Below are 26188 nucleotides of genomic sequence, written 5' to 3' on the forward strand. Positions count from 1 at the left end.
TTTAAATATGGACTGATCCCATATTTTACAGGATAGGTACATGTGATTCACATGTAAACAAACTATTTCAGAATTTTAGGTATAAATTAAATTCTGTGTTCTGAAACATGGCTACTGATGCCTATAGAGTGAACAGACACTTGGCCCATCCATTTACACCGAGGTAATAAAAGAGAAAACAGCCCAAATGCTATTATTCCCAATTACCACATAAACTACCTATTATATTAAAATGACAGAAAATGGCTTTTTAGATTACACTTAAGCCTTGGTTTGTCTCTTTTTTGGGGGTGTTTTTTGCTGGTTCGTGAAAAACAGGATGGTTTAGCATTGTGGACATCAAAGCCATTCAGCATTAATATTCATCTCATTCTGTTCCTCTCCCTATTTCTTTCACAGAGAAAAAAGAAAGAGCCCAAAAGAGCGAATGTCAAATAATGTGCATCAAATAAAAAAGAAGAGAGAGAACAGAGAACCAAGGAGAGGGAGAGGACGAGAGAAAGGTGGGATGAGAGTTTAGTCTTTGAATCCATTTGTTAATCAGTATATTGTGAACAAGAATTTGACATTATAGTAAGGGTCTTGATCCACCAAACAGTGGGAGACCTTTCACTCAGTTGGGCATTAAAACGTAGCTGTGAAACATACAGTACAATGACAGTTATAGTGTAATTTCATTCGTTTATTCATCGTAGCTGCTCAAGAGTTCAGTAGCATTATGAAACATGCTAATAACTACTTAACAACTAATGAACCAATTAGCTTAGCTAATGCAGTCAATCTGAACTGATAGCAAACCACACCTGTGTTGAAAACATCTGGCTTTTAAGCTTTTTTTTCACATATTAGCATAATATAGGCAGATGTTTAATGTAAATATGAGCACTAGAACTGTGTGAACTATTCTTTTTGCTTTGTACCTCGGTTAGCCTTAAATGTCCTAAAACAGAACTTGATTTAGTGTAAATAATTTATAGCGTGTGTGCATTGTTTTGGCAGAAAGACCTAGACATCAGTTCTGAATCTGACCGAGGAATCATCATGTGATGGTAGTGGATAATATAATATAATAGAATATAATAGAATAGAATAGAATATATCATATTAGCTTTATCCATACCTCTTAATGATTTTTTATAGCAATTTACAATTCAGACATTAAATAAAATATATTTAGGTAAAATGTTGTCTGTAAATGTTATTGACATGATGATTTTTTCAGTTTATTTAAAACAAGTATAAATGGACGCAGTATTGTTTAAAAATACAATATGCCTTACACAGGGATTTTAAAAGTTAGGGAAAAAAAATTTAAGTATCTACATAGAAGCATAATCATTATGGTATTTTTAAGTGTTTTTGACCATTTCAAATTTTACAAAGAAAAAAACTATGTGCTATGGCAGTGGGAACCCTGTACTGAACTACTTTAGATCCACCCAGAGAGATGGTGTTTTGCTCAAGAGGATCATAGTTTGTCCCAGTATGACAGAACACATTTCCCTGAAGGGCATGGGTGTTTGAGAGCCCCAAAATACATACACACATCAATGTCAACACACACAGACACACATTCACAGAATTATGATGAGAGACTCTGGCATTCTGTGAACAGCAGGGCTTTTTAAACACGACAACATCAGTGAATGCACCTACTCACTGTAACCACTGACACAAAGCGTCACAGCTGTCAGTACGTCTCACATCTAGAGACACAGCACCATTAATCTCATCTCTAGCTCAAACATGAGTCAACGGTGTATATGAGGACAAAAGCAGAACCCATCCAACATGCACATAAATGAGACATTTCCTTGCATAACCTTTCCCTTTGTGTGTGCATCAATGACAATAATGATGTCCAAGACAGTAAAAATGAGAAATCATTAGAAACAGTTTAAAAACACATGTACCAACTCAGAAATATAGGGCTAGATTTACTAAAAATGGCAAATTAGCATTAAAGCGCAATTCCATAAAAGCGCAGATGGGAAAGTTCTTTGGGTGCGCACAATAAAAAAACACAGACGCAACATCTAATTTCCATAATGACCAGCATAATCTACCAAGATCAGCGCAAATTATTGCCTGCTTTAAGACATGCTTTTCTGGGTGTTAAATAATATCACAAAAAACTGCGTAAATCTTAGTAAATCATGTTGTGTGATTAATTTTAATACTCTTCTCCCATAAATTTACCAATCGAAAGGGAAACTCCTACAAATGCATACTCAATAAGGTGAGCCACAAAAATAACCGTCCATGCCTTTTCAGCACTAATTTCCCACTGCGTCTTTAGTAAAAGGTAGCTTTTTAATTCCAAATGTGGGTTTGCGCTGGCGCAAGCTGATAGTAAATCTGTCCCATAATCTTTATATTCAGTCTGTATTTTAGGAGGGGGAAAAAAATGTACAAACATTTTGTTTCAAATACTTATAAGCACCAAGTATAGTGCATTTCTCAGTACTAAGTTCAATAATATCAGTACATTTTCCTAACATTTAAAAAAAAATAAAAAATTTAAATTCAGATTGTAAATAAATGCATATAAATTAATAAATCAAAGTGTATCTGGAAACAAAGAATATGGGTAACAAGTCTCAAAATTATTTACATTTAGTTACATTAACAATCTTCATAAAAGATCCACAACATTAAACGGACATCCTATTTTTAAGTCTATTTTAATAATAACAATAATCGATAAGGCCATTTCATTTACTTCTATACAGTAGTTTTCTTCACCTGATGGATAACACCAACTTATAGCTTACTGTTATATTTGCTTAAATGTTTTCAGATGAATTACACTGGAGTGTCTAGTCATGTACAACATAATAACAAGAAATGACAGGAGTGTATGATGATAACAAGAGAGGAGAGGCAGAGAAGAGTGGAGGTTGAAAGTGTGAGGCAGGTCTGATAAAGGCAGCTGCTGACCTTTACTGGCACTGATAATACAACAAGAAACAAAATTACACATGCAGGAAATTGGCTTGTCGCAAGGATAGAAAATAATGCTCCCAGAATATGAGGAGAAAGATTTCATCTTCTGCTCGTCTAGAATATAAATAACAGTTTGTCATAGAATTTTTAAGATAAAATACTTTTTTTAATATAAAAGGTGTAGGATATCAGAGACTGAATCAGACAATTTTAAGATGCATCAGAACACTGAAACCTGAGGAGCTGGAATGCAGAGAGGCCTCAAAGCTGTAACAGGACAACGCCATAAATCGGATTCCTGCCTCCTAACCAGCGAGCCTCTTTCACTAAACAGCGTGCAACACTGAGAAAATAAACACTTATTGATAATTCCAATTCAAGAAGGAGACTGTCAAATTTGTTGCAAATAATCAAGACTGACTGTCAAAGAGATGGCCATCACGTGTTCCACGATTGTATTCACTAGCTACAGACTCTCTCTTGGGCGTGTCTCCACACAGAGAAGACAGTCCAAACCAACATTCCTTTGTCTAAAGAACATGCCTTCGTTCTCCTTAGAACTATACAAAGACTTCCTTTTTCATATGCACATAAAATCATCCTAAAAGGACATTTTTATGTTGTACCCACATATCATGTTTTAATCAAATAATATGTATGTCTTTTTAATCATTATTGAATAGTTCGAGCCTTAAAGATAAATATTGCATATTTAGTGTATGAGTTTGAAAATTCATGCTGTGAATGTTTCTTCCAATCAATTCTTTGTCAAATGCATCATAGTCTTATTATGAAATCATGTTCAAAAAGGTATACTTTGCCAAAGCCTGTAAAATTCGGACCATGTGACTGATAACAAGCTGATTTATGATGTAAAGAACACACCCTAGCTAAGATAATAGCCTATCTAATTGGTCAAGACATCCAGATGGGAGGGTCTGAAAGCTGAGTTTAAAACTCTTGTCCGCTTTCTCCTCCCTCTCTCTTACTCTCTGACTTTTATCTCTCGTCCCTCTCACCGCGTGCTCTGGCCCACGTGCCATAACGAGATGGAAAACAACTTAGTCTCGTTACATCATTTTATTTTTATTCTTTTACTTTAGTTTCTTTTCTTTCCGTGGAGTTTCGTGTTCTAATGTACGTTTGCTACAAAGTCCAGCTCCGACTGCACTCAAACGTCAACCAAACTTCAACTCCACGCCCAAGAGACATCACTTCAAAGACTACTGAACTTCCAGCCAATCAGACACTTCGGGGAACCCCCTGTCTGCAACGAGGACACAACCCCGTTACACAGGCAAAGCAAGCTACACCTCCAAATTCTAACTGAATCAGGTGCAGTTAATATAAATTTTAGCCTCATTGAGAAACTCAAAGCGAGGGTTAAATAAGTGATTGATGGTTGTTCAGGTCTATGCAATAGCACATATTGCTGTAAACTTGGGATTTCACATTTTCATTCTCTTAAACTCATCCTTTCCTCACTTTCTCTCTTTCTGCAACGTGTGAATGCTTGTGTTCATGTGTTAGATTAGTTTATGTCTTAGGTTTATATAAATAAAATCTGATTTATATTGAAAAGAGAAGTATCTTGTGTTTTGTGCTCACAAGTTAATGCCTTAATCTGTCGATTTCGTTACTGTGCTATTTAATAGTGTTTTCACTATATTTGGGATTTTAATATCCAGAGCAGAGTTTGTCATACGGCTCGGCTCGTTCAGTGAATCGCCGTAACACTGATTCTGTTCAAATCCCTATAAAATCATAAATTAAACTATTTCTTTAAATTACGTATTAATATTATAAAATGTATAACCCCTACAAAGGTTAATTAAATATAATTCAGAATAAAATAAAAAGCAGTTAAACTATTTTTCCCCAAACTTTTTAAGAACGTGTGTGTTTATGTTTATGTAATTTGCCGATCTCTGAAGTACTTGTATAATTGGGAATGAGCACGGGACAGATGCTTTGCAAGGTCTGATGTACCTTGCTGAAGGTCTTTTTGATGCAGCACATGTCTTTATTGCAGAGGTCTGGCGTTCGGTCTGCAGGTTAAACCATTTTCATTTTGGTTGTGTATGTTTTGCTTCTACAGCGCTGCTTTTCAGAGTTGAGAGGAGCGAGCAAAATTTTTCACATTATCCACCACAGCCATCACTTATCTGCCTCACTGCACACTTCACATTTAAATTTACCCTCATGCATTTGGCACACACTCACTTTTATTAAACGCAACCTGCATTGCATTTCAAGGTGTCCGTTTTTTTAATCAGTTTATGCATTCCCTGGGAGTTACATGGCATGTCACACTAGCTAGAAATATCAAAAGGCTGTGCTGCAATGCTGATGGTGATGTTGCACCATTTAAAATATTTGGTACCATATTATTTTTCAGCACCAGCATACAAGTGCAGGAGTTTAAATGTCATGAAACCCCCTATTTTAACACCAGATTGTTATGGTGCTTACCACAGGTTTGAAAAATGCTGAAAGGGATAGTTCACCTAAAAATGAAAATTACCCCATGATGTTTTTCACCCTAAAGTCATCCTAGGTATGTATAACTTTCTTCTTTCAGATGAATGCAATCGGAATAAAAAAAGGGCTCTTCCAAGCTTTAAAATGCCAGTGAATGGGTGTTGAGATTTTGAGAGCCAATAAAGTGCATCCATCCATCATAAAAAGTGCTCCACATGGCTCCGGGGGTAAATAAAGGCCTTCTGAAGTAAAGTGATGTGTTTGTGTAAGAATAATGTCCATATTTAAAACTTTAGAAACCATAATCTATAGCTTCCGCTATCCGTTGCTTGCACATTCACAAGAGAGTGGTAGATGATGTAGCTAACGTTAGCTCTGGTGAAAAGTGACAAGCGCGGAAGCGCAGCGAACATTGCAAAACAAATCACCAGTCATGAATTAGTACAAAATGAGGATTTGCAAAGAAAAACGTCAGAGGATTTTGATATAAGCCAAGAGGAGACTGGTTTTCCTTTGCTTGAAACAAAACTTTTTGGTTCTCGAAAGACTAGCATATTTTCACCGGAGCTTATGCTACACCTTACGTTACGCTAGCCAATGTGAGCACTTTTAATGATGGGTGGCTGCACTTTATTGGACTATTGAATACCAACACACATTCACTGCCATTATAAAGTTTGAAAGTTTATAAAGTTTATTTTTTTTATATTATTCCAATTGCATTCATCTGAAAGACGAAAATCATATACACCTAAGATGGCTTGAGGGTGAGTAAATCACCACTCACACAACAAAATGAACAAATATATCATACAAGATTTTAAAAGCTCTCAGTACATTACACAAATACACATACATCCTGTCACAACTATAATTTAATGCACAAATACATTCACCAGCCACTTTCTAAGCATTCTATGCATCTGTTCAGTAACACAAATATCTTCCGATCACATGGCAGCAACGCAATGCATCTATGCACGTAGACATGGTCAAGATGATCTTCTGAAGTTCAAACCAAGGATCAGAATGGAGAAGAAAGGGGATTTTGAATGTGCCATGGTTGTTGGTGCCAGATGTGCTGGTCTGAGTATTTCAGAAACTGCTGATCTACTGGGATTTTCATATTTAACCATTTCTAGGGTTTACAGAGAAGGGTCCAAAAAATATACAGTGAACAGCAGTTCTATGGGCGAAAATGCCTTGCTGATGCCAGAGGTCAGAGCAATATGGCTAGACTGATTTGAGCCGATAGAAAAGCAAAGGCAACAGTAACTCAAATAACCACTTGTTACAACCGAGGTATGCAGAAGTGCTTCGAGGTTAAACACAACATATTTAACCTTGAAGCAGTGTAGTGTTTTATCTTCGCTAAGAACAGGAAACTGAGCCTACAATTCCCAAAGGCTCACCAAAATTGGACAATATAAGACTGGAAAAAGGTTGCCTGGTTTCAGCTGCAACATTCGGAGAATGTGGTGTAAACAACATGAAAGAATGGATCCATCCTGCCTTGTATTAAAAGTTCAGGCAAGTGGGGGTGGTGTAATGGTGAAGGGATATTTTCTTGGAACACATTGGGCCTCTTAATGCCAAATAAGCATTGTTTAAACACCACAGCCTACCTGAGTATTGTTGTTGACCATGTCCTTCCCTTTATAACTGGCAGGATAAGGCTCCATGTCACAAAGCTCAAATCAACTGGTTTCCTGAACACAACAAATGTGTTCATTATACTTCAAAACTGCTATTGTTGCACTCCACTAACATTCTTTGTGATCTGATGGGAGATGAGGTTATTTGCTGACACTGACTAACACTGACACATTGCTAGAGAGAGAGAACAGATGGAGATGATAATCAGCATGAGAGAAAGTGCAGAGCAGTAATGAGATGTCTGAGAGCTTGGCCCAAGGATATTGAGATGCCAGTTTATCTTTGTGTGTTTGTGCATGTGTATGCATGCACATGCTCATGTGTGTATTATTCCAAGGTCTCCATGAGCCACAGGCAATGAAAACACCATGACAATAAGACGAGAAGTGCAGAAAGAGAAAAAAATATTTATGAACTATGTGCCGTTTCCAAAGATGTTCAGAATTCAGTAATCATTTCTTACAAAACAGGAAAAATTATATTATTTTCCAATACCGTTTTGTAAGTTAGTGGTCTCATGTGAGGATGGGTTTATATAGTAGTTTCTAATAATGTGTGTGTACAAGTACATATCAATGCTCAATTCTAAGTTTGTTTATCCAACCATGAAATTCATTTAGAGCCTAGAAGAACAAAGAACAAACCACCAATAAAAAGCACAATGTTCATATGTTGATTATTTGGCCTGGTGGATAGCGAGTTGGACTTGTAAGCCGAAGGCCGTGGGTTCGAGTCTTAGGTCCGGCAGGGATTGTAGGTGGGGGGGAGTGAATAACCAACACTCTCTCCAACCGCAATACCACGACTGATGGGTTACACTTGGATGGGTTAAATGTAGAGCACAAATTCCGAGTATGGGTAACCATACTTGGCCACACACCACTTCCCTTTCAATTTCCGTTCCCCTTTGGGCAGTCGTGGCCTAATGGTTAGAGAGTCGGACTCGTAATCGAAAGGTTGCGAGTTTGAGTCTCGAGCCGGCAGGAATTGTAGGTGGGAGTGAATGTACAGCACACTCTCTCCACCCTCAATACCACGACTGAGGTGCCCTTGAGCAAGGCACGACCCAACTGCTCCCCGGGCGCCGCAGCATAAATGGCTGCCCACTGCTCCGGGTGTGTGTGTGTGCACTTTGGATGGGTAAATGCAGAGCACAAATTTCAAGTATGAGTCACCATACTTGGTCGTATGTCACGTCACTTTCACTTCCAAATGCTAGTGAGCTCTCTCTCTCTCTCTCTCTCTCTCTCTCTCTCTCTCTCTCTCTCTCTCTCTCTCTATATATATATATATATATATATATATATATATATATATATATATATATATATATATATATATATATATCTCTCTATGGAGCTTACTAAACTTCAGCCGCGAAACTGGCTAACTGGCGCATTATTAGGAAAGGCGATTTGCAAAGATTCATAAAAACCCTTATACTCACTACTTCTGTAGATAAAGCTGGATAACGAATGATCCGGGCGAACAGACGCATTTACGTAGCTCGGGGATCGGCGCATTCCCTTCAAACTGAAAGTAAAGTTAATCCTCTGCGTCTTCAGTGGCTCAAATGTCAGGAGTAAATGACAACTGCTATATTCATTATTACATCCAACAACTAAATACTTCAATCGCTTAATTGGAGACATCTTTTCTTCCCCTGCACCGGAGTTGACACAATTGCAGACTGATGACAGCTCACTCAGGGCGGGTCTAAGGTAAGACGGCCTTGTCAATCAACTATTGTGGGAGTGGTCTGTACAGAACTACGTCATTCTGACAGGAACCTCAGAACAGCCTGATTTGAGAAAGGGGATTTAAAAAAAATAAAAAAAAACACTTGAGTGTATTTGTATCATCATAGGATGGATGTGTACACACACTTCCAACACACATTTATGTTCAAACAACTTGTAAAGTGAATTTTGCATCCAATGACCCCTTTAAGGGTCTGGAGTTGATTCTAAGTGTGCCATTTGCATTTGGAAGCTGTTGCTGTGAACCCACATCATGCGGTCAAAGGATCTCTCCATACAAGTGAAACAGACAATTGTTAGGCTTCAAAAACAAAACAAATCCATCAGAGAGATAGCAGGAACATTAGGAGTGACCAGATCAACAGACATTCTGAGAAAAAAAGAATGCACTGGTGAGCTCAACAACATAAAAAGGCCAGGACGTCCATGGAGGACAACAGTAGTGGATGATCGGAGCATTCTCTCTATGGTAAAGAAAAACCCTTTTACAACATCCAGCCAAGAGAAGAACACTCTCCAGGAGATAGACGTGTCACTGTCAAAGTCTACAAGCAGACTTCACCAGAGCAAATACACAGGGTTTACCACAAGATGCAAACAAGGCCAGATTAGACTTTGCCAAAAAACATCTAAAAAAGCCAGACCACTTCTGGAAAAGCATTCTTTGGATGGCAGAAATTAAGATCAATCTGTACCAGAATAGCAGGATAAAAAAAAAAGTATGGAGAATGCTTGCAACATGATCCTCATGATCCAAAGCATACAACATCATCTGTGAAACACGGTGGAGCGTGATGGCATGAGCATGCATGGCTTCCAGTGGCACTCGGTTACTAGTGTTTATTGATGACGTGACAGAAGACAGAAGCAGCCGGATGAATTCTGAAGTGTATAAGGATATACTGTCTGCCCAGATTCATCCAAATGCAGCAAAGTTGATTGGGCGGTGCTTCATGGTACTAATGGATGATGAAAAAACATACAGCAAAAGCAGCCCAGGAGTTTTTGAAGGTAAAAAAAGTGGAATATTCTGCAATGGCCAAGTCAATCTCCTGATTTCAACTCGATTGAGCATGCATTTCACTTGCTGAAGACAAAACTAAAGGCAGAAAGTCCCACAAACAAACAACAACTGAAGTCAGCTGCAGTAAAGGTCTGGCAAAGCATCACAAAGTAGGAAACCCAGTCTCTGGTGATGTCCATGAGTTCCAGACTTAAGGCAGTCATTGCCTGCAAAGGATTCTCAACAAATTATTAAAAATGAACATTTTATTTAAGATTATATTTATTTGTCCAATTACATTTGACTGTGTATAAAAAAATGGTTGTAATTCCAAGCACTTTGGGTTTTTTTGTTCAACACCTTGAATTAAAGCTTAAAATCTGCATTTCAATGTAATCTTGTTTGTTTTATTTTAATTCTATTCTGATGGCATACAGAGCTGAAATTATGAAAATTGTGTCAGTGTCTTAATATATATATATATATATATATATATATATATATATATATGTAGCTAACAATATGTATATGTATATGTACACTATATTGCCAAAAGTATTGGGTCACCCCCTTCTAATGAACATGTTTGACTACTTTAGTAATTTCTAAGAGTACAAATCATGTAATGTTAAAGCATATAATGATATGTGTGGAAGAACTTGACTGGTCTGCAGAAAGCCAAGTCCTGATCCCAGCTGAACACCTCTGGTGTGACTTTATATGCAGACCTTGAGCCAAAAACTCATCACCAAACACCAATGACTTGTATAGACACTATATGGACAAAAGTGTTGGGACGCCCCCTTCTTTAGAACAGAAAAAGGCACCAACAAAACTGTGGCAACAAAGATGGAAACATAATTCATGTATTTAAAAATTGTATTTCCATCTCTGTTGCAACAGTTTTGGACGTGTCTAAAATTGACCTTACGCTTCTGTACAAGTCATTGGTGTTCGGCAACACCAGAAACATGCCGCAACGTGGCTGGTAACACAAGCACTGACTAGAGCAGCCGCGATCAGCTCCGATTCCCGCGGAGACGTATCGTGCCGCAGCCGTGTGCAGTGATGCGCAGATCAGCTCTAACTGAATCTGCTGTTAAAAACGAACCATCCATTCATCATATCATCATGCAAAACACATGATGCGATGACATGACTGTGGCGCCAAATTATTTATGTCCTTACGCATCATGTACAGGACATAAATAATTTGGCTCACGCGTAAGTTTGTGGTCATTGAGAATTATTTTTCCACAATTTCTTTAAATTTGAATTAAATAAATTGAAAAGTCTATATCTGAAATATTTATATTCATCAAAGAATCCAAAAATGTATGGCTTCCAGAAAATATTAATCAGCTGTTTTCAACTTTAATAATAATAAGAAATTATTCTTGAACAGCAAAACAGCATATTAGAATGATTTCTGACGGATCATGTGACACTAAAAACTGGAGTAATGGCCACTACAAAAAAAAACTTATTTGATATGACAGGAATAAATTACATTTGACAATATATCACAAACGACAATAAACAGTTATTTTAAATTACAATTACTTTAATAATATTTCACAACGTTACTATTGAAACCAGAACATTTAATTAATGCTTCAGGCTTGTTTTGCAAACTCTGGGATGATTCCCAGAAAAACAACAGGTTCAGAGTACACACATAGAACAGCATTCTACATAGTGTGTGTACTATATATGCGCAGGAAAAGAGGTGTGTATACACTCACGTTCTCTGCAGAAGGAGACAATAATCCACCATGACAGGAACCATGTCCTGCAGAGGAGAAGAGAGAAAGAACAAGCAGCAGCAAGAAAAGATGGAGCGATGGGGTTTGAAGGAATAAAAGAACAAGAAAAAAAGATCGTGAGAATTCATTAATTCATGATAATAAAATGTAGAAATTAGAAAGAAATCTGTGTTTGTAGAACTTGGAAGAAAGTTAACAGATTTCTACAGAACTAGAACAATGCAGATTTATAGAATCAATAAATAAGCAACAAACATTGTTCAAAATATTGTGAATCTTATCTATCTGATATCCCAGCCTTAATTACTATAGAACCACAGTCCAATGAATGTGGGTGAAGTAATTAAATATACACATTTCTCTTGTGGTAAAACTGACTTTGAAAGGGTGTCTGACAGACAGGCAGCTACAGCAGCATAACATTCCACATTTCCCTAGATATACAGAGCTAAATCGTCCATTTGGTCATGGTGAGTGCCTTATTTTTGTGATGACAGAGTGCTTTTTAATGGCAAAAAGAAATCGGAGAGCGAATGAGACCCAGAGGCAGGGGAGAGATGACATTAGTGGGCCATTATTGTATGTTTCTGCCTTATGATGAGATGCGGTTTAAAAATGGATGCCGCGGGCCTAAAGACTGACATAAAGGAGACTGTCTGCATCGCTCGCTCAGTCTGCTCTCCTCACTCTCACCTCTCTAAAAAGCCTCTATAATGCTAAAAACTCTTCAGCTGTGTCTTAGTCTCTTGTTAAATAATATCTACATCTTTAAATAATAATAATAATAATAATAATAATATGGAAAATTGATAAGATAACATTTGAGGCTCATTTGAGAGGGCTTCTATTGGTGACCCATTACCTGGAAGTGTTGCTCCATCACCTGGATTTTCCCTTGCTCTGGACATTTTTTCAGAGAGCGATCCACATACTGTAACAAAATTTCGATCATCTGTGAAGAAAGAAAATCATCAGAGAAAGATGTCTTTTATTCAATTAATTTAGCCATCATAAATTGAGCATTAGCGTTAGTTCTGGCAGTTTACGTGAGTCAAGCTTGCATCAGCTGATTGTCAAGGAGTCAAGACATTTGCAAATATGATTAAAAGATGAATATGAGACAACACTACAGAATGTCACATTTTATTATTAGCCGTTTCAACACATTGTTTTACCAAATAAAAAGAACAGCACTTTTAGAGTTCATCCCACTCATTGATGTGAGCATAAGTATTGGGACAGTTGAACATAAGGCAGATATAAAAGATTAAAAGCTATTATTTAGTTGCAGATCCCTTGCACACAATCACAGCAATGAGTCTGTGACCCATAGACATCACCAGACTCTTGGTCTCATCCTTTGAAATGCCTTTCCCAGCCTTTAATGCAGCCAATTCCAATTGTTGCTTGTTTTGGGGAGTTTCTGCTTTTACTCTCCTCTCCAGCTGGTGAAATTCATGTTCAATCGGATTTAAATCTGGAGATTGACTTGGGCAATGTAAGACTTTCCATTTCTTTGCCCTTATAAATTCCTTGACTGAACTGGCAGGGTGTTTTGGGTCATTGTCCTGATGCAATATGACGCACTTCCCAATGAATCTGGTGGTATTTACTTGAATATCTTGAATATACCCTTCCAAATTCATTCTGCTACTGTCATCATACATTAAGTCATCAGTAAAGTTGAGAGGGCCTGTTCCAGAGACAGCCATGCATGCCCATGCCATGACACCACCTCCACCATGCTTTACAGATGAGGCTGTATGCTTGGGATCATTTGCAGTTTGCTTTTTTTCTCCACATTTTTGCTTTCCCATCACTTAGATAAAAGTTCATCTTTGTCTCATCGGTCCCTAAACACAGTTCCAAAATTTTTCTGGCTCACCTTTGTGCTTTTTTGCAAACTCTAATCTTGCCTTTCTATTTTTGGTGCTGGTCAGAGGTTTATATCTTGCTGTGTAGCATCTGTAATTCTGTGTCAAAGTCTCCTGAGGACAGTAGATTGCCAGAGCATCACCCCAGCTTTCTGGAAGTTGTTGGTGATTTTACAGACACGTCTTTTAGGTTTCATTTTCACAGCTTTTATGATTTGTCTGTCATCAACTACTGTTGTTTTCTCAGCCGATCAGGTCGTTGTTGGTTGCTGGTGTCGCTGGTGGTTTCCAAACTCTTGATTTCTCCATGCCCTTTGTTTTTGCTAGAGCTCTAATTGACTTCCTTTTTTCTTTTAGCATTCAAATTGTTTGCTTTTCTCTCAAAGTCAGCTCCCTCGTCTTCATCCTGGTTTGTGTGTCATCATCGAATGCAAGATTCAGAATACAGACGTAATGGATATAACTGATACGACACATTCCCTGCTTTTAATATCTGAAAAATTAATGCAACAGGACACAGCTGATCACTTAGAAAGACCTGTGAGGCAATTGTTCCAATACTTATGCTCACATCAGATAGAGGGATGAAACTCTAAAAGTGCTGAACTTCTTAGCTGATAAAACATGTATGTGTTGAAACGGCTAATAATAAAATGTGACATTCTGTAGTTGTCTCATATTCATCTTTTAATCATATTTGTAAATGTCTTGACTCCACAGCCAACAGAGCAATTTTGTCTTTACTGTTCCAATACTTATGGAGGGCACTGTAAGTTCTATTCAGTATTAATCAGCAGCTTTTCCCGCTTGCTCAGGTGCAAATTAGACAGCGAATTTCATCTCTATGGGAAAGCTTTCAATGAGGAATTTTCAGGGGTTCGTTTCTCAGAGTTCTCACCAAATTCAAGTTTGTGAACTTGAACGCGAATTCGCCGCGATTGATATATAGACTCGGAAGTGACCTGGGCAAGCACTGCTTCTCACAACGATATATCATTGACATAGACTCTTTGCTTGCAATGCCCGCAATTCGCTGAAGTTGTGCTAATGTGACTGCATCAACAACACTTTTACAAAAGATCTGCTTTCCCCGCTGGAAGAAGCAAAGATTTTTTAACCCTTTATTCATCTCTGAATGTCTTCACGAAGCTAAGCTAAGTTCTTTTTTTCATTCTCATTGCCTTATGCTATGTTGGCAATTATGCTATCATCAAATATTGCTAGTTGTTTAAGGCAGTTATTCAGTAACATGTTTGTTTGCAAGGCATGCTGTTGCTTTAGGCTCATTGGTTGTATTTTGACACGCTGGTAAGATCACCCAGTTAAACTTACCACAGCGAGGCTTATTTTTAATCTGTTGTTTAACCACTTAAACTCTGCAGCATATTTTGAATTTTTTAGAGGATTTGGCATATCTGAATATGCAATATGCAAATGCAATATTGGACCCACCGGTGGGTAAGCGGGAGGCCGCAGAGTTAGAGTGGTTAAGGTTGTCTGATATGAAACAGGCTTGCTGCTTAAGGCTCATCTAGTATTGGAAATTCTGTTTCATTAAACTTATCCTACTATTATTTCCAAAACTCTGTGTTTTAAGTTAGTGATATGCTGTTGCTTTAATTAGTGTACCTGTAACATGCTTGATACTAATGAGCAGTATGTAGATGTTGCTACCAAAGGTTAATGCTAACAATTATTTGGATAAGGGCAACATGCTGTTGCCTAAACTTCGGATATTGACCATATGCTGTACTGCATTAAAGGGGCATGCTGCTCTTCTCAGCTGCTTATTAAAGAAGAGCACCCCTTCGCTGCTTCTCTTCTTTAAGGGCATGCTGCCCCATCTATGCTATTTCAGAAGGTCTTTGCTTTAAAGCTGTTAGGGTATTGGGATTTTGCTTGCTTTTAGGGCTTATCTAGTGCTCAGTATCATGTTTGTTGCTAGATCTGCTTGTAGTTTTAAACTATTGGTTGTTACTGCAAGTGCTGGTACTTGGTTAAATTTGCAACAGCAAGAAGCTAATGTTTCGCTGATGTTTAGGCCATCTGACTTTTCTCGAAAAATGCTTGCTGCTTATGGCTCATCTAGTTATTGGGACTGCTATTTCCTTAAGTTTCTCTGACTACTGCAACATGCTGTAATTAAGCAAGCAGCATGTATTGGTAAGGATTTTTGTCTTCGCTCACGAGGGTTGTCAGATGGAGGACACGTAACACAACGAGCACAATGTCAATGGGAGACGACATACCTGTAAACTGAAGAGTTGATTTGAGTTATTATATGCTGTTTTTATAGAGTTTTTAAATGGATGCTGAAGCTTTTAGGCCAGGTAGAACCTGCGATCTCTTTGAACCGTTCATTGCTACGCTGTGGTAGCTGCAGATTAGGCTGCCAATTTTAGTGAGTTTTCTGCATCTTTTTCAGGTATTGCATTAAAGGGGCTTGCTGCTCTTCTTAGCAGCTTATAAAGAAGAGCACCCTTTTGCTGCTACTCTCCTCCAGTAAGGGGCTTGCTGCTCTTCTTAGCTGCTTATAAAGAAGAGCACCCCCTTCACTGCCTTCTCCTGTAAGGGGCTGCTGCCCCAGTCTCTGCTATTTCAAAGGATATCAGAATGCCATCAGTTGTGATTTGGGTGGTTCTGGCCTATCGTTGTGTTGGGGGGTTCTTCGTTTGTGTTAGGGGGATTATTATTATTGCTGCTCTCCCGGCTCATTCATGACAGGCTGCATGGATGGGCAGGGAGTTCTTGCACAGAACAGAACCATACCGCCAAACCAAACTTCATGCGAAGTATCTATCCTTTACAGCGCTACAGATAAATTCATTTTGAAATGTGTTATACAGGAAAATCAAATACTGTCTCAATAAGAAAAAAATAAATTCACAGTATAAAGAAGTGGGATTTCAATAGAATCCTTGGTTCAGTTAGAGAACAAATCTCAAATATTTTTAAAATCAATGGATTTAAACCCCATATCAGCTCAACCAGGTTTAACTCTGGAGACTGTGCTGGCCATTTCATGATTTGAAGCTACTATCCTGTTCTACTCTACTGTTTTAGGCCATTATCCTGTTGAAGGATGAAACCCTTACTAAGATGAAGTAAACCAAAGGGTGCTGCAATTAGTTTTTTGGTTAAGGTTTGCAACACTGGATGCAGCAAAAAGTACCAGACCAATACGCTTCTACTTCCATGTTTGATGTCACACAATGATGGCTTACTTATTTGCAGCATAAAAAACACTGTGTGATGAACCAAAGATTGGTCCATAATACCTTCTACCATTCTTCAGTACTCGGTGGTATGTCATGGCCTAGACAAGTGTTCTAAAATATTTCACAGGTAGTGCATAGATTGTGCATCCCTCCAATAGCTTCCTATTCACCTGTATAAAGTAAGCCTATGGGCATGACTTCCGGTTCATTAGCTGCTATAGGGAAATAACAAGAAGAATAATGTGCAGTAAACGGTTAAAACTGTTTGCACTACAAACCAGTGTGTTCGTAATTAAGATAATGCATTAAAATAATATGGGAAAACACACCAATTTTCAATATCAAGCAGCAGATCTAACTGTTTTGTACATCTAAAAATAGCTGGACACGGATGAGACCGGAAGCTTGACCCATAGAATTTGCAAATGGCCGTGCCCATTTTTACAGGAAGAAAAAGGTGGACACAAAGGTTTTTTTTTTTTTTTTTAAATTGAAGTAAAGATGTATGTACAGCAGTGTAACTGCATTAACAAGAATCTTACCTTGTCTGCAACCACTCCTTTTCTCTTAGCAGGGTCTGCAAATAAACCTGTTACATAAACATTAGGTCTACATTACTATCTGCATTTTGTGGTATAATTAAAGCATTTGAATCTTAATTCTATCAAACAGTATTCTAAATCCTTTTTTTGTGATTAACAAGAATTTTGAAGTTCTTGGAAAATGAAAGACTATATAATTTGTAACTTGCATAATTACAAATTAAAAGCGTTGAGGTCTGAAAGCTGTAATAATTTTCACAAAAATTGAGAAAATAACAGTCATTTGGTTCAACAGAAGCGTAGATTTTAGAGTGGATGTGAACAAAAGGACCGACCTAGCACAGCTTTGGCGGTGCCCTCGTGGAAGGACCAGGCAAGAGACAGAGCCTCCATGAACTTCTCCTGCTTCAACATATGGTCTACACGCTGCAGGACGTCAGAAGTCCCATTACTATCAGATTCATTATTTTGACTCAGATATAACATTTGTAATGTGCTATAAAATGATGCCTTACCTCACGCCAGTTCCTCAGGGTCATGATGTGCACAGACTACAAAAAAAAAAAAAAAAAAAAAAAAAGAGGGATTATTTAACAAATCTGAAACAGTAAGGGAGAAAATGCTCCTGATCACCCGGAGCAGTACAAGAGAGTTGAGCCAAATGATAGAACTGTTAATTTTACCAGATGGATGTTGCGCCGTTGCTATATATATATATATATATATATTTTTTTTTTTTTTTTTTTTTTTTTTTTTTTTTTTGCAAACAAACATACTATTCACAGGTGACAAATCAAATACAAAATAACCAAGGTCAACAAAACATACATGACAGCCAACATGGTTTGTGTGAGTAAGTATGAGTATGAACATGAGTGTGAGTGGGTGTTGGGGGTGAAAGTATATAAACAAAAATAAATAAATAAATAAATAAAAAATAAAAGTACAACAGACATAACAATAGTAAAAAACCATAATAGTAATGATAACAGTAATAATAATAATAGCATTAATAACAAAAATTAGAGGATGGAGAGTGAGGAAGGTGATAAGTAATAACAGTAATAGTAGCAGCAATAATATTAATAAATAAATAATAACAATACAAATAATAATAGTAATTAACTCAATCAGAAATAAGGGGAACGTTGGAGGATCAGGAAGAGGACAAATAGTAATAATAATAATAAAAAATAATAATGGTAGTAATAGCAGTAGTAATGACAAAATAATAATAATAATAATAATAATAATAAAGCTATAAAGAGTAAGATATTGTAAGGCTGCCTCTGGGCCCTCCGTGAGCAAGGCATAAATTAGGCCCAAGACGAGCCATCATGGAGAGGTGCTGCGGTCCCACCCCGGCTGTCACTCACATGCCACGCTTACCCTACATATGTATATGTATTGTTGAGTGTACGATGCATTAAAAAAGTGTGACGTGAAGCGTGGAACCAGCTCAGTGCAAAGTCCAGGCCCCCATGCTTACAACCCACTCACCCTGTGTGTGTCTGATATACATATATGCTTTTTTTCCCCCTTCTTCCCTTGCTTGTTTTACAATAGATGTATGTATGTATATCGTCTAGTGACGCATTAAAAAAAAAAGCAAGGCATGTAGTGCTGATCCAGCCAGAGGCAAGAAAACCAGGCCGAAGCTGGTACAGGTTGGAGGTACAAGGTCCCCGACCCCACAGTACACCCACCAACCACTAAACCGAACCACACAGGGCAGGAACTGAGATGCCACATCCAACCGAGGCCCAGAGGCGTGAAAAGAGAAAGAGAAAAGAAGAGAGAGAGAGGGAAAATAATAAAAATAAAAAATAAATAAAAAAGCACGACAAAAGTGGAGAGAACAGAAAGGATAGACAAAGAGATTTTATATATATATATATATATATATATATATATATATATATATATATATATATATATATATATATATATATATATATATATATATATATATATATATATATGTTGCTATATATTCAATTGCTCATCACATAAATACATCTTGAAAAATTAAACATTTGTTTGCCTGTATTAAACTAAACATTATTATTGTAAATTGTGCTCATTTAAATACATTACAATTTTCTATATGGCTGATATAGGAATGGTGGAATTTTAAACAATTGGCACATTTGGTGGTACTCAATAAAGAATCCTGAAAATAATATAAAAAAAAATTTATATGTCATGGTTTCCACAAAAATATTAAGCACTAAACAGCACAACTGTTTTCAACAATGATAGTTAAATTAATAATAATAAAGTTATTTTAATCTTTAATAATATTTTAGAAGTGAAGTGACGTGACATACGGCCAAGTATGGTGACCCATACTCGGAATTCGTGCTCTGCATTTAACCCATCCAACGTGCACACACACCGTGAACACACACACACCGTGAACACACACCCGGAGCAGTGGACAGCCATTTATGCTGCGGCGCCTGGGGAGCAGTTGGGGGTTCGGTGCCTTGCTCAAGGGCACCTCAGTCGTGGTATTGAGGGTGGAGAGAGCGCTGGACATTCACTCACCCCACCTACAATCCCTGCCGGCCGGAGACTCGAACCCACAACCTTTACGATTACGAGTCCGACTCTATAACCATTAGGCCACGACTTTACATTACTTTAACACATTTTTCACATTAAACACCTTACTGACCCCAAACTTTAAAATGATAATATTAATAATAGAAAATTATACTTTTTAAAATGGCTCCCTAAAACATTTATTATATTTAGAATGGACCTCTGAAAATGTACAAAGCCTAGTGAGGTATATGTATTTGCCATTAAATGTATTAATAGAGCAATTAGAAATTAGAATCATTCATAAAACTTAAGGTCACATTAGATGTTTATTCAAGCACTGGCTGAGTTATTAAATAAGCAGCACTTGGGGGAAGTGATACAGGTCACAGGAATTAATGTGACCTCCCAGAGCTGGCCCACTACCATGTCTAATGGATGACCTCCAGGCAATTTTAATGCAGTCCTTCTTTCTCCCCCTCTCTCCTTCATTTCTCTTCCCTTCCCTTCCTCTGGCTGCAGGTAACAGGAAGTTCAGTGAGGACATCACGGAGAGCAGACCTCAATGAATATTCAGGGTATGCGTGATGTGTGATTAACATAATAGCACTTGAGTGTGCCATAGCTCAGTCAGAGGGGTGCTGGAGGAGTCAGTCAAACTTACAGCTGAACAAGCCACCCAACATGTGCTACCAGACTGAGAGTTTACAAGATACCCTTGCAAATCCCATGTATTCATTATTGCAAATCTTCATAAGAAGATGAATACATGAGAAGATTATTCTGCTGTGGACAACTCATGGAGTGACATGGTGATTGGCTTAATTCCTGATAATCCAGTTCAGAGTTTTAAAAGGAATTTTTCACCTAACCATGGAAATTTGCTGAAAATGTACTCACCCTTAGGCCATCCAAGATGTAGGTAAGCTTGTTTCTTCATGGAAACAGACATTTGAAAAAATGTAGCTTTACATCACTTGCTCAAAAGCGGATGCATGCTCTACAGTGAATCAGTGCCTTCAGAATGAGAGTCCAAACAGCTGATGAAAGCATCACAATAATTCACATGACTCCAGTCCACCAATTAGTGTCTTGTGAAATTATAAATTGTTTATAAGAAACAAATCCATCATTAAAACATTTTTTTGTTTTGTTTACTTTAAACTGTCACCTCTGGCTATAATGAGTCCTCTGTTGCTTTCTCCAGTGACAAAGTTGTCTCATTTAATAAGGAAAGAAATCAAGCACTGTTTACAAGCAAAAGCAGTTCTAAACAAATATGTTGGTGGATTTTGATGTGAGAGGACAACAGGGAATGGACTTTTTAATCAGAAGAACCATTATTACAGATTCATATTTTGGTCTGAAGCAACAGTTTGAAGTAAAAAACATCTTAATGATGGATTTGTTTCTTACAAACATATAGCTTTTCATATCACAATATGTTAACTGATGGACTGAACTGAAGTCGTGAATTACTCATGGATTATAGAGGTTTGGACTCCCATTCTCACGGCAACCATTCACTGCAGAGGATCCACTTGTGAAGTGATGTAATGTTACATTTCTCCAAATCTGTTCCCATGAAGAAACAAACTCATCTACATCTTGGACGGCTTGAGGGTGAGTACATTTTTGGGTGAGCTTTTCCTTTAATTAGTTTAATACACATGACTAACAACATCAAATCAGCTTTTTAAAGATGGAATTTTCACTTGCCAGTTTCAGACGATTCGCTCAACATTTTACTGAGATAAACATCCAACACATTGTTAAAAATCATCTCCTCATTGGCTAAATGTTTTGTGTCAAAAATGTATCACAAAGCCAAAGGCTGGCAGTTTACGGTGAAAAATTATAGGATATACATGTATGTCTCAAAATGTCATAAAATCTGTCTGCACTGCTTGGAGGCAAGCTCATTTTGTCTGAGAGTAATTTATGGTATCATGTACAGTTCTATAACATGAACACAGATTGCATCATTTCTAGGAGAAATTGGGTGAATCTTTTTAGACAAAATCTGATGTAAACAATAGAGAATATATCAACATTTCTTAGAGTTTACACGTTTGTGAATGTTGTTAGATGTTTTTCTCTGGCAAATTGTTGCTTGTGATGGACAATTCCATCTAAGAATTGTCCATCACAATTCCTTCCAATTCCAACTAAGCTCGCATAGAACTGAAATTTTAGTAATGTAGAAAATCCATTCTTATGTGCCGTTTTGTGCTTGTGTTCAGAGCTATCATGAGTGGCTTTACCTTTGTACCCAGATACATGATCTGGCCTGCATAGCTGCAAACAGACTGGTAACATGTCTTCTCTCCAACTAAAGCCTAAAGATGTACAGAGGAATAGTGATTCAATGTCTTCACCTTTACATACAAATAAAAAAAATTATATGCCAGACACTCAATATGAAGATTCCTTCTATAGTTCCTCTAATTGTCATGAATTGACCATTGGGTTCTTCATGTGTTTATGAATATAACGTTTAGGTAAATGGTCTTAACAATGACTTCTGAATCTTTAATCTATGCTCTTTACAACCTGATCTCGGCCTCAGCCACATTGTCAGATGTAAATTGTATACTGGCTGGCCTCAAATGACTCCTGTCTACATGCAAGTAAACTTTTTATTCATTTTCTTCATAGAGAAATGATCTTACTATAGAGATTTTTTTTGCCTTTTCAAGACAGACCCATCATGCAGTCTGAGATTGTTAAATGGGAGCATGCATGCTTCTGTAAAAGTCACAAATCAATGACTACGTTTACACGGACATCAGTAATCTAATTATTTACCTCAATCTGAATAAGACAATGTTATGATTAAGGTGTTTACATGAGTTGCTTTTAGAAAAATCCTTTCATGTTCCCGTTTTATATGTTATAGTACATCGATCGATTAATGGGACACGTCATTACGTCACCACGCGACGCCATCTGACGTCCCCTCTAGAATTTCACATATAAACATATAGTTCGTCTTCATGATGATGCCATATACAGTTTTGGGTGTTTCATTTTTAATTTTATGAAAGTTTCAAGTGCAGTTAATTATTTGTATGTGCATACAGACGATGGCGGCGTTGAAGTTCTTTTATTTGCCGGCAATTGACCACTGCAGTGTGTGTATATCCTGTCGCAAAATGCAGCGAAAAGTCCTACACTACGGTAATAATGTGATTAAGGTCTGTACTGCACTTCAATAATGCAACTAAAATAGGAATACTCCACGTCTTAATTCAATTTGTGTTTACTTCGATTATGACTTTAGCCGGATTAAGGTAATCAAAAATCTCTGTTTACACGGTAGATTCTTAATCAGAGTTTATCTTAATAGTATTAAAATCGGAGTATTGATGTCCATGTAAATGTAGTTATTTTAATTTTATGTATTTATTTATTTACATTTAATGACATTGTGCATACTTGAGTTGGTTCTTTAAGTATACTTTAAGATGATTTCTCTCATTTTTAAATACTTTCAATATTTTAATACACAAAAAATTATAATGTTATGATATATCTTAGCTTCAGTGATTTATGATTGCTTATCAAGCTGGTTGATCGAAGGCTACAAATACTTTATTCTTCATCTTTTTTAATCCTTATGAAGAAAATAAATGGGGAAAAAATACTTCCAAAACCTAGGTCATGGGAAAAAGGGGGCATTCACTGTTTCACACTATAAAGTACAACATGCACCAGACTAAATGCTGAAAACATATCAAGATCCTGGTCTTTACCAGTGCTTGGCTGACATTTCCACCAGTAGCGAGGGATTTAAAATGGCTGCTGTTATAAACCAGCTGCAGCTCGGCCATGTCCACTGTTTCTAGTTCCTCCTGACTGGGCCTGTCCACCACTCGCAGCTTCTCTGTGCTGTCCATTAACACAAGCGTACGGGGGTTTATCCACTGCCAAGAGACAAGAGACAACATGAAACCATGCACACTGCCATAATGGTAATCAAACTCGTATGATTGTTAGTGAGGGTCTGACTCACGCTCAGATTGATGAGGTCACAGTTGAGTTGAAGCTGTCTCTGTTTGATGACATGGATGGTGCCAGACTCGTCCTTTTTAACCTGAGCACCAAAACAACGGAGTGGGTTGATTACTGTATGACCTTATTTAAAGGTGAAGTATGTCATTTCTGTTCCACTAGCAGAACTAAACAGATGTATGACTTGTTTCCTAACTACTTTCAGCCACTCACAAATATCAGAAATGTCTCAAACAGTCATCCTTCCCCAAACTCACGCTACTGGTGTGTCTGGCCACTAGGGATGTTCAAACTGAACAGAAATGCCACACTTCACCTTTAAGTCTACATTAATTTTATCACTTTGAAAATAGTGTTGCTCAAACAGACCAGCAGGAAGTGGATGGTGTCTCCTCTACAGAAAGCCAGAACTGGGTTGATTGTTTTCTGTACTGCCACAAACTGCCAAGCCAACAAGGGAACACTCGTAGGATCCGTCTGCATTCAAAACCATTTCAAATGTATGAGATATTTAGAATTGCAATGATTAGAGTCCAGACCAATGACTAGGGCTGTGTATTGGCAAGAATCTGGTGATACGATTCGTATCACGATACAGGGGTTGCGATACTGTAAGCAAGGCGATATATTGGGATATTTCTTATTTTAGAAATAGGATATATATTTTTTGGGAAAGCTGTCATTAAGAACACACCACCATATGCAAACCTTAGCAAAAAATAAATAAATAAAAATAGTTTAACCAGAACACACTGCAGAACACACTGGGATCTGCATTTGCAATAATCAGTCCCTGTAACATTCAACATTACTGAACCACTTTTTGTGCAGCACGAGTAAAGGGGGAAATATTCAAGTGCTTGCATGATTCTTTAGTTAAATGCATGTATAAAATGCATTTTATAAAAAGATAAAAATATATATTTATAGACTCTACTTTAAAGTTTCACAGTTTAAGTTTATAATTGTGACATGCAATGTCATAACATTTGATCTGAACAAAAAATGACATCTGCTTAATGTCGATGAAAAATAAAGTGCTTGCAGGATTCCTAAAGAAAACAAAACAATTGTAAAACAATCAAATAAATACAGATGTTAAACATTCTCAGAACTTTAACTTGGATTTCACAGGTTTTTCAGTTTGTGTTTATGTTCCGCGTGGAATCGCCGAGACCGCGACGCGAGCACCGCCCCAACAGCACAAAACACCCCCGAATTACGAGAAAGCTGCAGCTGTGCGGAGACTCTACCGCCCGCCGCGCCCCGCGCAAAGGCTCTTCAACACGGGACGCGCAGAACCGAGGTTGCGCTTGTGCCGCGGTCCCGGGGCAGACATTACCACAAAAGCCCAAATTACGCCACACTTCAGCTTTGTACATCGAAACGAGAGCTGGAGCAATTATTTCATCCTCCATTACTGACAGCGAACTATATTAACGCTAACATTAGTGGAGTTCCCTGATGCTAGTATTTCCTGTCACTGTTTAAGTTCAGAGATGAAGACTAGCGGTCGGGATATGAACTCAAAACGAAACAACTGCCATGAATCTTGTATGATTTTTTTTTTTTTTTTTATATATATATTCCGTTTTGGAGAATCGATACAGTATAGTATCGCCAAACAAAATAATACGTGTATCGATATTTTCTTACACCCCTACAAATGACGCAGGTATCCTGCTACTTCCTTGTTGCATTGCATGTTCTTATGGTCACACTCGCTGTTGCTTTTTGACCTCGCACTTAATTGGCATCTTTTCCTACCAGTAGAAGTAATCATCACTATTTATTAGAGTGAATTTTCCTATGAGAAGATGCCATGAAAATGTTTGCAGGCACCTCAGAACTCCTTCATAACCCAAATCAATCATGTGAGGCAAAATTGAGTGATATTTGCGTGCTAATGGGCAGCTGGTCCATGTGCTCTGTGCTAAATGAATTTAAATTAGCTCAAATTAATTGAAGAGAACAACCTCCAGACAGGCATAAAGGAGACAATAGACCAGATGAATCCAATCAACAGGCACTTCAGAACTTTTGTTTAGAGGTTTAAAGAAATCTTAGTAGGTGGTTTGCTTTATTTTGAACAAAAAAAGTTTAATGGCATCTCACTATGAAGCTCGTGTGGGTTTTAAATGTAACTTCCAATAAAAGCAATGTGTGATTTATGATTTTGTTTTACAATAATTGTGAATAATCGTTTACAGATATTCTGCTCTAAAGTCACCATAAAATAAAAGTTAAAGGAACACTCCACTTTTTTTGAAAATAGGCTCACAACTCCCCTAGGGTTAAACAGTTGAGTTTTCCATTCAGCCGATCTCCGGGTCTGGTGGTAGCACTTTTATCTTAGCTTAGCATAGATCATTGAATCGGAT

At 37.5% G+C, this 26188-nt stretch overlaps 1 protein-coding gene across 1 annotated transcript in view; it reads right to left on the bottom strand.

The window, feature by feature from the left end:
• Nucleotides 1–26188, bottom strand: part of LOC306872817 (vacuolar protein sorting-associated protein 8 homolog) — a 121916-nt gene that overhangs the window by 84598 nt on the left and 11130 nt on the right. The window contains exons 12-20 of the mRNA XM_079421673.1: nucleotides 24177–24284; nucleotides 23809–23889; nucleotides 23549–23719; nucleotides 22058–22132; nucleotides 17762–17797; nucleotides 17582–17672; nucleotides 17247–17293; nucleotides 12475–12564; nucleotides 11592–11638 (exon numbers count right to left, since the gene is read on the bottom strand). Of these exons, the coding sequence (XP_079277799.1) occupies nucleotides 11592–11638; nucleotides 12475–12564; nucleotides 17247–17293; nucleotides 17582–17672; nucleotides 17762–17797; nucleotides 22058–22132; nucleotides 23549–23719; nucleotides 23809–23889; nucleotides 24177–24284 (746 nt within the window). The remainder of the gene's footprint in view (nucleotides 1–11591; nucleotides 11639–12474; nucleotides 12565–17246; nucleotides 17294–17581; nucleotides 17673–17761; nucleotides 17798–22057; nucleotides 22133–23548; nucleotides 23720–23808; nucleotides 23890–24176; nucleotides 24285–26188) is intronic.

The sequence above is a fragment of the Barbus barbus genome, assembly GCF_936440315.1.
Source record: "Barbus barbus genome assembly, chromosome: 7".
Classification (NCBI taxonomy): domain Eukaryota; kingdom Metazoa; phylum Chordata; class Actinopteri; order Cypriniformes; family Cyprinidae; genus Barbus; species Barbus barbus.